This window comes from Monomorium pharaonis, chromosome 6, assembly GCF_013373865.1.
Source record: "Monomorium pharaonis isolate MP-MQ-018 chromosome 6, ASM1337386v2, whole genome shotgun sequence".
Classification (NCBI taxonomy): domain Eukaryota; kingdom Metazoa; phylum Arthropoda; class Insecta; order Hymenoptera; family Formicidae; genus Monomorium; species Monomorium pharaonis.
This window is the reverse complement of record NC_050472.1, coordinates 16,394,450-16,406,921: the sequence shown is the minus strand read 5'-3', so window position 1 is coordinate 16,406,921 and position 12,472 is coordinate 16,394,450. Positions and strand designations below refer to the sequence as shown.

Here is a 12,472-nt window from a genome sequence, read left to right as displayed (position 1 = left end):
GCGAAGCACAGAGCGGCGCGACTCTCCCTCTTCCCCCCGGCCGCCGGCGCCAATACTCGAGACAGTGGGCCGTGCTACGGCTCGAGCGGCTCGAGCTCTTCCTTCCGCGCGCTCTCATTCGCACAATTAAAAAAATTAATATCTCGATTATTGGTGGACCAAACCCAAACAATATTGGGTATTTATGTTTGTCTCGATCCCTTCTACCTCTTTACAAGCATTGGCGTGGGTGCTTAGGGACACCCTGTATATATATATATTTTTTCTATTGTTCTTTGTGTACTATTATACAATTTTGCAGTAAGTTTAATGTTCCTGTAGTCTATTTAAAGAAAATTTGCGTAAACATAATTTAAAAGCAATATATAGAAAATTCATGTAAACATAAACTTGAAATACAGCACATCCCTGATTGTAGGTGTAACACGGACGCAAACAAAAAATAGCGTGTTATCTTTACGAAAAGTAGATGTGACTACATAATTTTACGTCCACAAAAAATGGATGTGATGGCACAATCTTCTTATTTTTCTCTTTGGTCATACCTAAGGTCCATCGATGGACAGATGGTTCTAAATAACATTTTTGCATTGTCAGCCATTTTTGGTCCATTGAGTTGTATTAGTGCGCGTCGTAATATATATCATATCAGGTCAAAATAGTGAGACAAGTACGAAAATCTTACTTAGGCTATCTGTCCATTGACAGACCTTGGTCACACCTTCCCTTTCACTCTGGCACTCGCGTTACTGGATTCGCGCAAAGATTTCCCCAAGGGCCTCTGGTGACAAAATGTCATACTAGCGTAAATGAAACAGATTTAATATAGAGTTTAACAAGAGTTGAATTTGTAAATTTTTGTATTTTATTTGAAAATGTTGTTTATAATAGACATGATAAAAGCCACAGAGAGATTTGTGAGACCAGTACGTGAAGATGAAGAGGTTTTAAAAAGTGAATTAGTCATCTCTGTTGATAAAAAAGAGAAAAAATTAAGCTACTGCAGAGAGCAACTATCAATTGCGATTGAATTTTGACAGCCGTCAAATTGTGACAATATTGATTATTATGGCGAAATTAGCAAGTAAAAATTTGTATAGATAGTTATCTGTACAATTATTGTTGCAATTTCAATGTTTAAAAAAAAAATTATTAAAAATGTATTAAAATTTTACAAGAACCGTCTCCGCGCTGTGTATTTTTTAAATCTAGCTTGATGTCATAATCTACATATATAAACATTAATTATGATTAATAATTTGTTTATATTTATACGCAATAAAAAAATTTTTTTAATTATAATTATTTTTGTAGATAATTTTGAAAATCGTTACATTAATTATAATAGTTTAATATGCATTTTTTAATTATTTGTAGTGTGCAAATAAAATTAATTTTTTTTGTGTTAAATGTTACTTTTACAAGAAATTAATTTTACTTGTACACGACAAATTTACAAACGCGTAGACAACTTGTATAATTTTCAAAATTATTTGCAGCGATAGTTGTAATTTTATATAACTTTATTAAAAAATTTTTTGTATAAATTTTAAGGCAAACTTTTGTGACTATTAAAGGAACTCCAGTTAAATTCTTTTATATACTTCTTGTATAAATGTTTTATAAACACATATACATACCTATGATGCTATAACATTATATATACAGGGTGTCCCAACGCACATGGGTCAACGCTTGTAAAAAGGTAAAAGGGATCGAGATGAACATAAAAATCCAATATTGTCTTTGGTTAAGTCTCGAGTTAGGTCCATCAATAATCGAGGTATTAATTTTTCGAATTATGCGAATGAGAGCGCGCCAAGGGAAGAGCTCGATCCGCTCGAGTCATAACACGGAAAAAATCTATCGTGAATGTATGATAAGCTTTTATTATTTACTGTTCACAAATACGATAAAAATTAATTAGATTATTTGCAGATTCCATACGTTAATATTTCGGTTACTTGCAGACCTAACCCAAGACAATATTAGACTTTTGTATTTATCTCGATCCCTTTTACCTTTTTACGAGCATTGACCCATGTGCGTTGGGACACCCTGTATATTGCTGTGAATTCTTTTTGTACAATTATCTCTATGTTTAGTCTTAGATGATAACATTAAAATTACAGTTTTAAATGAAATACAAAACGTTGAATTATAAATATAAATACATATTTATAAAAAACAGGATAATAATAAATCATATAATGAATATTATATTATTAAATGTCTTAGTCTTAATTATTTTAAATTTTAATAGTGACGTGAACTTCCATAAGTTTAGCGATCTTTAATAGTATTTTTTTGGTGAATATAACATAACATTATATAATAAAATAATAAAAAAACAAAGAAAGAAAGGGATATCATAAATAATAACTTTTATTACTTGCTTAGAAGTATTCAAATCTTTTGCAGATTTATCCATGTTTATATAAATAAATAATACGTAACAACAATACGTAGTAACACGTTTTTCCACATCTTTATAATTAGATTTTCCGTATGTATTTATTATATTGTTTATTAATTTTTACATACAAGAGCTGTCAAATACTCACGCAGACTGTCTGATTTATGTTAGTTCCACTTGTGGTCGGTAGACGCGCTGGGAAGAATATTTGCGTCGTCAATAAAGTATTACGTGGCAATTTGTAACTTACACTCTTATATCATATGAACATGTATTACGAATAAAGAAACAATAAATACTAAGAATTAAACATAAAATTTATTATAAAACAAAATTTTTTCTTTTTCGACCGAAAACTTGCCACTTTTATTGGAGGGAAATTTGGAGGAGACTGGGAGAGAAGATTGTGGGTCTTCGATAGACTAGTATGGACAGTGACGTGTTATGGGTTGGAAGGAGAGGGGAAAGATTCAGGGAATAGAAGAACGATATCTAAGATGAATTTTATGAGTGGAAAGGAGGACACCGGGATATTTGGTAAGAGAAGAGCTGCATAGAAACAAGTTTGAGGGAAAAGCGGGAAGAAGAGCGTGGAGCTTTAAAGAGAGACTGGAGGAGGGAAGAGGAAGTGTTCTGGCAAGGAGGTGTCTGGATGAGATGAGGGAAAATGAAGCAAAGGAAGGGTAAGAGTGAGTCGGGAAGGAGAGAGAAAAGAATTTTTTGAGAGTATATAGGTTTAGATGTAGAGGAAGTGGAAAGGCGAAGAGAGGGGGAAAATGGTTATAATGTAAAAAAGAAGAAAAGAAGAAGCAGAAGAGAGGTAGATGGGAGAAGATTAAGGATTAAAGGTATAATAGATGGTATAGAGAAATAAAAGGAGAAGAAATCCCGGGATATTTGAAGAAAGCCTGAGGGGAAAGTAGGCGGCAGAGGGTAGCGAGATTTAGATTGGGGAATGAGATAAGGGAGAGTAGAAACTGGGAGGAGGAAAAGGAAAGGATGTGCAGGCTATGTGGAGGAGAGGTAGATAGTTGAAAACGTGTGGTAGATGTGTAGAGATTGAGAAGTGGAGGAAGGAGGAAATTGGCAGAGGAGGTAAAAAAGGTATTGGGAGAAGAAGGGAAAGGAGGATAGTGAATGAGGATGGTGGAAAGGAAGAGGCATGAGAAAGGAGAGGAGGGATGGGTGAGGGATGAAAGCAGGTAGAGAGAGTGAAGGAGAATGAATGAGATGGAGAGTGGAAATGCATTTTGTGGCAGAGAAGAGATAAATAAATGTTGGGCGAATGTGTTTATAGAATGTGTTTATACTATTATAGAAGCAAAAACTTGGCGTGTTCGGATCGCATTTTTTAAATATTTCCAAGACTATGTTATTGATATCAATAAGTATATATGTATACAAGAATGCAATTATCTGTTATTATTAATAACATTCCCAAATAACTTTTTGATAGATTTTATAAGATTTTTTTTAAGTCTTTTTATCAAATATATTTGGCTAATTGATTTCGTCCAATTTTGAAATGTGTTTATGTAAAATTTTTTATGTATTATTATTTTTATTATTTTATTTGTACAAATAATTTAAATCAGTGCTCGGAATTAGTTGCACATTTCGCCTCGATTCCTGAGGCACCGCCTGCTATGCCCCCACTACCGCTTTAGGCTCGACGACCGAGTCGCCGATCGCGCGCGTGGCCTTGTGTCTTAGGAGCGTCCTGCGATAGATATGCCTAGATCCATTCGCGTGATTAAAATTTTTCTTGCGCTGTGAATAATTTTTTTATTTTTACACACAATTAAAGTTATTAATATTATTTTCACGTCTATAAACATATTTGTATGTACATATAATGACAATAATATAATATAATGTAATAATTGCAATTTTGTCAATAGCTTTCCACATCACCCAAGAGGTACTATTGTTGACGCGTTTTTTTTAAGTGGTTTCCCCTATAGGCCTATTCCACTAAACGATACAAAATATGTGACTTGGCAGGAAAATTGAACTCGAAACGTATTAATTTTCATTTGATCTTCTGGGCCGTTTGCACGATTCTACAAGGGATGGTATATCCACAGATAATTTCGAAGAACTAGTTCGCATCAATGAGGATAATAATGCATCGCTTAAAGATGAACATTTTTCTGTTTTTATATTTTTCATTTTAGAAAATGAGCATTTGCATAAATATGTGGACCCAAACATGGAGAAAATTCGAAGACCAAAGTTTCGGAGACGTGGATAACACGATGCATCTAAAATTTTGAAGAACTCAACTTCCTTTTCTAACCGTGCTTTTAAAGAGAGATCATGTTGCAAATCGCAAAGTTCTGCCTGAAAGTCTAGACTTTGTTTCTCGATTTGCACAGTGAGAGGATTCTCAAAAAGAATTAAATCATTTCTTAGCGTTTTGAAGTCATTGAAACGCCTATCAAATTGATTTATTAGAGAATCGATTATATTTATATACTTTTTAAAATTACAATCTGTGCCGTATTCTTTGAAGAGAATCTGGCAGGACGGAAAAAAATGAAGAATATTGCTTTCTAATTGACTTTTAAATAATTGTAATTTTCTACGAAAAGAATCGACATGACTAACTAATTGAGAAATTACTTGATTGGTCTTTTGCAGCTTTAAATTAAGAATATTTAAATGATTTGTCATGTCAGTTATGAGAGCAAGCTCGCAAAGCGAGTTTACATCCTCGAAAAAAGATTTGAATTCTTCATATTTTGCAGCAAAATTTTCTTGCAAGAAAAGGAAGATCTCTTTTCTTATTGCAAAGAATTTTTCTAAGCATCTTTTTGCACTGAGCCACCGAACTTCACAATATAGAGGCACATCTGTGTATGTTGCGTTATGTTTCTGGAGAAATTGCTGAAACTTTCTATGACTAAGAAATTTTTGACCACCTTTAATAGTATTGATAATTTTTGTCACGGTTTGCATTGCCGTGGATAGTTTCACAATTTTCCCACATAACGCTTCTTGATGAATTACGCAATGAATGACAGGGAACTTTAACTCGCTGCTTTATTTGACCGAATAATCCATTCTTTGCACCAATCATTGCTTTTGCACCATCGGTAACGATAGCTGAACATTTAACAAAATTAGTATCAAACTTTTTTAAAGTTTGATCAACGGCTTTGAAAATATCCAAGCCTGTTGTTCTTGAATGCAATGGAACGAAATCTAATAGCTCCTTGACATGTGAAAAATCGTTTTGCACGATTCGAACAAAAATGCTCAATTGACTTACATAAACCCAATATTGTTAAAAAATACGCCCTGTTTAGGCATTATAAGATTAAGCATTTGCACGAGTACTCGAAGTATGTAGACGAGGAGAAGTTTAACTTAATCGAAGGATTCAAATTGATTTATTAAGAAGGTGTAGTTCGAATATCGAATGCTACATCTTCAGTACAAGCTCTTAAAGCCTCATATGCAATTTCAAATTTAATCGCAAAAAATTTCAAGTCATTCTACAAGGAAAAATTTGTAAAGAAATGCCTCATCGCAGCAGTAGTCATTTAGAAATTCATCGACTCTTGAAGAAGCTGCTAGCATTCCCTTAAGTGAAAAATCATTAATATTATTAAAAGTGGTTAAAAATTTCTCAGTCATAAAAAACAATTCTTTTTCAGCAATTTCTTCAAGAACATAATATAACGTACTTTGCAATAAGAAAAGAGATCTTTTTTTTCTTGCAAGAAAACTTTGCTGCAAAATATGAAGAAGTTAAATCTTTTTTCCAGAATGTAAACTCGCTTTGCAAACTTGCTCTCATAACTGACATGACAAACCATTTAAATATTCTGAATTTAAAGCTGTAAAAGACCGATCAAATAATTTCTCAATTAGTTAGTCATGTCAATTTATTTTGCAATAAGTTACAATTATTCAAAAGTCAATTAAAAACAATATTCTTCACTTTTTTCCGTCCTGCCAGATTCTCTTCGAAAAATATGGCACAGAATGTAATTTTAAAAAGTATATAAATATAATCAATTCTCTAATAAATCAATTTGATACGCGTTTCAATGACTTCGAAACGCTAAGAAATGATTTATTTCTGTTTGAGAATCCTCTCGCTGTGCAAATCGAAAAATAAAGCCTAGAATTTCAGGCAGAACTTGCGATTTGCGACATAATCTTTCTTTGAAAGCACGGTTAGAAAAGACAGTTGAGTTCTTCAAAATTTTAGATGCATCGTGTTGTCCACGTCTCCGAAACTTTCATCTTTGAATTTTTTCCATGTTAATAAAAAATATAAATACAGAAAAACGTTCGTCTTTCACAGAAAAGCGATACATCATTATCCTCGTTGATACGAATTAATTCTTCTAAATTATCTGTGGATATACTATTTCTTGTAGAATCGTGCAAACAACCCAAAAGATCAAATAAAAATTAATACGTTTCGAGTACAATTTTCTTGCCAAGTCACATACTTTATTATCGTTCTTATTATCGTTTAGTTGAATAGGCATAAGGGAAACCACTTAAAAAAAAACGCGTCAATAATAGTATATCCCTTCTGGATGATGTGGAAAGCTATTGACAAAATTACAATTATTACATTATATTTTATTATTGTCATTATATGTACATACAAATATGTTTATAGACGTAAAAATAATATTAATAACTTTAATTGTGTGTAAAAATAAAAAAATTATTCACAGCGCAAGAAAAATTTTAATCACGCGAATGGATCCAGGCATATCTATCGCAGGACGCTCCTGAGACACAAGGCCACGCGCGCGATCGGCGGCTTGGCCGTCGAGCCTAGAGCGGTAGTGGGGGCATAGCGGGCGGTGCCTCAGGAATCGAGGCGAAATGTGCAACTAATTCCGAGCACTGATTTAAATAATTTTTTAATAGATTTTATAAGATTTTTCTAAGCCTTTTTTTTTAATATACTTGTTCAATTGTATTGATCTTGTCCCATTTTTGAATGCGTTTATGTACTTGACATATTTTCTTTGTAAAATTTTTGATGAGTTATTTTTTCATTATTTTATTTCTACAAATAATTTCCATATTTTTATTGTTTAACATTGATGGTTTATTGCGTTTTAACGACCCGGGCACGCCAAGTTTTTGCTTCACTATAATCCCGTTAGTTGATTTTAATCATTCAATTATTTGGTCATCAAGTCCGTTTGTTATTAAATATTTTAATAAAAAATTATGATAAATGTGGGCGTGTTGTTTGCTCGCTGCTAAGTTCGTACGCAGAGGAATATGGTTGGTTTCGAAGAGAAGTACGCTGGTTCCCTTAAATAGATAATTTATTCGGGCTATATACAATGTACAGAGTTATGTTTATATTATTTTATTGGCCCTGATAAGGGCCGTTTGTAGTAGGCTTTACGCCTGTAGCGGTTTCCACGCTATTGATGGATGAATCTTCGTCACCCGTATTCCGCCTTGGTTATTATTTTCGTCCAGGGATAGAGTGGACGTGATCTCCGGGACCTGAGTGCCTGTTTTCGTCTTCTTCTTCCTTTCCTTGGAAGAGTGTCTTTTCTTCTTCCTCTTGGCGGCTCGTTTCTCCCTGCGGGTTCGTTCCTTTGGCTTGCCGCGGGATTGGCCGCTTTCCGTCGGGTTCCCGGGCCGATCAGTACTTGGTCGTACTATCCTCGTGCTGGGTGCCGTGGTCTGTGGTGGTTGCCCGTGCGGCAGTCTGCGTCGCCTTCGTCTCCCAGGTAGTGTCCCGCTCGGTCTGTGTGCTCCGAATGGCAGTCTCCTTTGCTAGGCTCTCCAGTAGGTCCGGTAGTAGGTACCTCGGTGATGTGTAACGCCAAATCCGTGGATCGTCGGCAGCTAATAGCACCCTTGGAGGCCTGGTCCGTCGAGGTGGCGAGACTACTGCTGTCGCGGGGTTCCACTGCGGCTCTGTGGCTGCTAGCGTGCTCAATAGTACAATCAACATCGTGAGACAAGCTAATGTCTTCGTACGCAAAAAGAAGACTCGAGTCCGTGTAACGCAAAGAGTGGTCTGCCCGTTTTCTCGTGCTCCTTATATTGCCTAGAAGTCGTCATTTTACTTCTGAGATAGCGTGGCCTCTGGTGGTACCCGCGCGCACTTCTCTTTTTCATTCTGCGATGCTTATAGCGTTATTCGGGTTGCGCGGTTGCTAGGCGCTAGCCTGTTGCTTACAGTGCGTGTTGGTTGCATGGTCGCTAGGCGTTTTGAGTGGCGACTAAACGTCTTTGTGTCGTCACAATAAATAAATTTTGTATAAATATTCTTATAATTGGCGCATTTACTTTATATCATCATTTGTGTAGAGAAGAAATAAAACAATAGGACAGTAAGAAAATTTACCTAATATAATAGGTTTTTTTAGGGGCGCACATACTTGGCGCCTTTTTTTACCTTTTTTTTAAAAAAGGTAATTTTGTTCGGATATCACGCATTTTGTAGTATTAAGCATCTTATTTAGAATATTATATGTTTTTGCAATAAAAAATTATATATATTGATAATTTACTATACTTTTCGTAAATTTAATAAAATTTACTAAAAGTATAGTGAATTTTTTTGCTACTATATAACTTCCTGATACTGCATGCTTTGTAATTTCCTATAGAGCTTCTTTCCCTATATTACTTTTGTCAACTTTATATATCATGTGAAACTCGCCGCAAACTCGTCTGATAACGTCAAAGCACTTCTCACTGGATCTACGAGACTTTTCTTTTTATAAGAAATTATTAACCGTATGATTTATAGATATATCACTTAATATCTATTTTTTATTTTGTCAAAAACGATCATATCACGAATGACAGCGATTTATCATATCAATATATAATATACATCAACACTTTATAAGCCTTCCCAGTGAACACAGTAATATAGCAGCAGTGTAACAGCAATGTAACCGAATATAACAGGTTACGTTACTCTGAAATTACACGTAACTTACATGTAAGTTACAATTTCCGACTCAGCAATATAACATGTTATAATTACATGTTATCTAACCGTTACACAACAGTTACAAAGAAAAATAAAATAAAATAAAAATTTCATTTTTTAAAAATTATTTTTATCAACAGCACATACTACATTTAGAATAAATTTTTATTAATTAATTAAATTTAAATTATGTAATTTTTTATTTTAATCTTACTTGCCGCTGCTAGGTTTGAACACGGGACCTTAGGATGACGAACCTTGTACTCTACCTGCTACGCCAATTTGACTCATCGATATGGGTACTTGTTATTGTCTACATATACTTATATGTTATAAACTGACGCAACTATATTATTTTTTATAAAAATAAATAGCATTAATTTATTTACTTATTAATTTCATTGTTAAATTTATCTTTTTCCATAACCTTAATAATTTGATGGAAATTGCGATCTATTTAGCACTAATCTTTGAAGCGTTCAAATGATTAATTAGATGGTTAACTATATAGATCGTAATTCTAAGAAAAATTGAATAGTATACATTTATTATTCTGTTTTTGTTCAGCACATGATGAATTTCGATTTTGTGCATTTTTTGTGCGCAGTAATTGTAGACAAACTGTTATTTTTGAAAACATTATTTTTATAATAATTTTTTTTATTATCAAATAGATCTATCATTCAGGATGTTATAATGTTGTTTGATTTCTGAGTCAACTACGACGCATCGTTCCATAATAACGATACGAACGTGTTAGGTTACGATTATACAATTTTTGTTGAATAACTGTAACGCTAAAACGATGTATAACAGCTATATCACTTGCGTATAACAAATCTTATGTAACAGGTTATTTCCATGTCATATAGCACCTACATATCACAAGAATAACAATGTTAAATTACTTGTAACTTCCATGTTATATTGCCGTTATAAAATGTGTTCACTGGGTTGTATCCATGATCCGAGAACTTGGTCCAAGTTGGATGCCAAATATAAAAGTTACTAGAAAATTACTAACATTTGCAGTAATTTTCTAGTAGTTTTTATATTTGGCATCCAACTTGGACCAAGTTCTCGAATTGTGGACACAAAGCAGAGACCTGTCAGATAAATATTAATGCCCTCTAGTGTTGATTTCATGTACTGGACAAAGAATAAGGAGTGACAACGACGTATCTTAAATAAAAAATTTAAAATTTGGTCTTTGCGTGACAATATCTTCACTCGTAGGGCATGCAGAGTAAAAATAAAAAGTTTTCTTATACAAATCAAACCCAAACTTTCGATTGAGTCTAGTTAGAACTCGATCAATTCAGTCGTTATTGAGATCTGATAATCTCAGTTGCTCGCAAGTCACGTGCTCGCGTATAATATACGGGGCGGTCTCGTGCTGCGCATTCACTTGGCGCGAGACACTACCGTGTCTCGTGATTACGTGAAACGTCCCTAGAGAAGAAACAAATAAACAATCAAAAACTAAAAACTAAAAAACAAACAAATATAAAGAGCTTGTTAATGCTAATCAAAAATAATATGATAAACAGATCAATATATCGAGCCAAGACAAATTATCCTAATACAATATAATTTATTAAATAAAAAATATATAATTATAATCGCGACTAAAAATCAACTGTGTTAAAAAATGTTAAATTTCGAAACGTTTCGACTATACATAGTCCTTCTCAGTCATGACAAATTACCAATATTTATGAACTTGAGTGAAAAAACGCAAACAAAAATATAATTAAACAGTTAAAAAATGATGACCATTGAACAACCATAAAACAACACATATCGTCTATAAAAATGTGTATCATAACAAATAAAAACGTGAATGAATAAATAATACAATCAAATGAATAATAAAATTTTTCTGCAAATCGGTTTCCATATTAAAAGGACAGAATAGATCGTCAAAAAGTCTTGTCAAGAAATCTAAAAGATCAAAACCGATGGAATACGTGTAATTTATGAATAACATAAACTGATATGCCTATTCTAAAAAAACGATAAACTTTCATATGTCGATACCAGTATTACGTCCGGCGGGGTCAGAATCGCGAAAGCTATTCTTCCGTATTTTTATAATAATTTAATTTCTTCTCTGCCGAGCGGAAACAGAGAGAGAGAGCGCGAAAAAGGAAAGGGGGAAGTAGAGAAATTATCTACGGCAATCTTTAAATTACTACATACATTTATTCAAGATGGAGGAGCGAAATCCTCGCCTTGATACATGTATCGGGGGCAACGGTATGTGTGCCTATGAATACTGGTTTCTGGTAGGTGCGGGCTTGAGTCTCGCTTGGCGGGCCCGCATCAGTACCGCTGGGGGTCGGAGCAACCACCGGTTGGAAGAGGTCGCGAGGGGAAGACAAGTGGCCTGTTCTTTTTAGCTGCACTGCTGCACTGGTGCAACAAGTTAGAATGAGAAAAAATATATTTGTCTCACTTTAACTTATTGCACCAGTGCATCAGTGCAGCTAAAAAGAACAAGCCTACTGGCTGAGGCGGCGTTGTTGCGAGAGGCGCAGGCAGCGGGCGGTTGAAAACGCGGGGATCGAATTTCCCGTGTTTCACTAATTTAGCGTATAGCCGCCTAAGCTGAATTTTCCTCCCTCGGCGAGACCTGTCCATCTGTTACGTCTGTTTAGCAATTAAATAAGGGTGTTCGGCCCTTGCTGCCCTACCCTAAATGGTTCCGCGCGAGTGCGTAGGCTTACCCCCTTTCCAAGGAGTAATTAATGAATTAAATTAATTAATTGATTTGCGCAATTACTACCAATGATCTAGAGCCGAGGCGCCTCAAAAGGAAGCCGGCTAGGGGGAGGATTACTTCTCTTTTGGAAATTTTTTTATATCTAATTCGGTTTATTAATAAATGGTGTTTTTAATTGACGCATGCGCGCCGCCAGAGCGGGCTGCATGCTCGCAGCACATGATACATCGGGTCCGGCACCGAGAGCGCGTGAATCCGTCAGCATTCAGTTACCGTGGCAACGCCGTTCGCGGCACGACGCATCGTTTGTTCGTGACGGACGACGTAAATTATTTAGCCGGACGTAACACCAGACAATATTAAAACTAGCAACAAACACGCA

General features: G+C 34.7%; 2 protein-coding genes across 9 annotated transcripts in view; one reads left to right on the top strand and one right to left on the bottom strand.

The window, feature by feature from the left end:
* The window catches only part of LOC105839018 (RAD50-interacting protein 1), a 150,593-nt gene that overhangs the window by 128,390 nt on the left and 9,731 nt on the right, over positions 1 to 12,472 (top strand). The window lies entirely within an intron of this gene.
* Positions 1,366 to 7,269, bottom strand: LOC118646339 (general transcription factor II-I repeat domain-containing protein 2B-like). Its single transcript, XM_036289020.1, has 2 exons — positions 2,058 to 7,269; positions 1,366 to 1,640 (listed from the first exon to the last, which is right to left on the bottom strand). The coding sequence occupies exon 1, from the start codon at positions 5,375 to 5,377 to the stop codon at positions 4,442 to 4,444; it is 936 nt and encodes a 311-aa protein (XP_036144913.1). The 5' UTR covers positions 5,378 to 7,269; the 3' UTR covers positions 1,366 to 1,640; positions 2,058 to 4,441.

Bases quoted from the DNA above. Each gene is read 5' to 3' on its own strand.
- LOC118646339 (XM_036289020.1), bottom strand. From the start codon at position 5,377: ATGCAAACCGTGACAAAAATTATCAATACTATTAAAGGTGGTCAAAAA.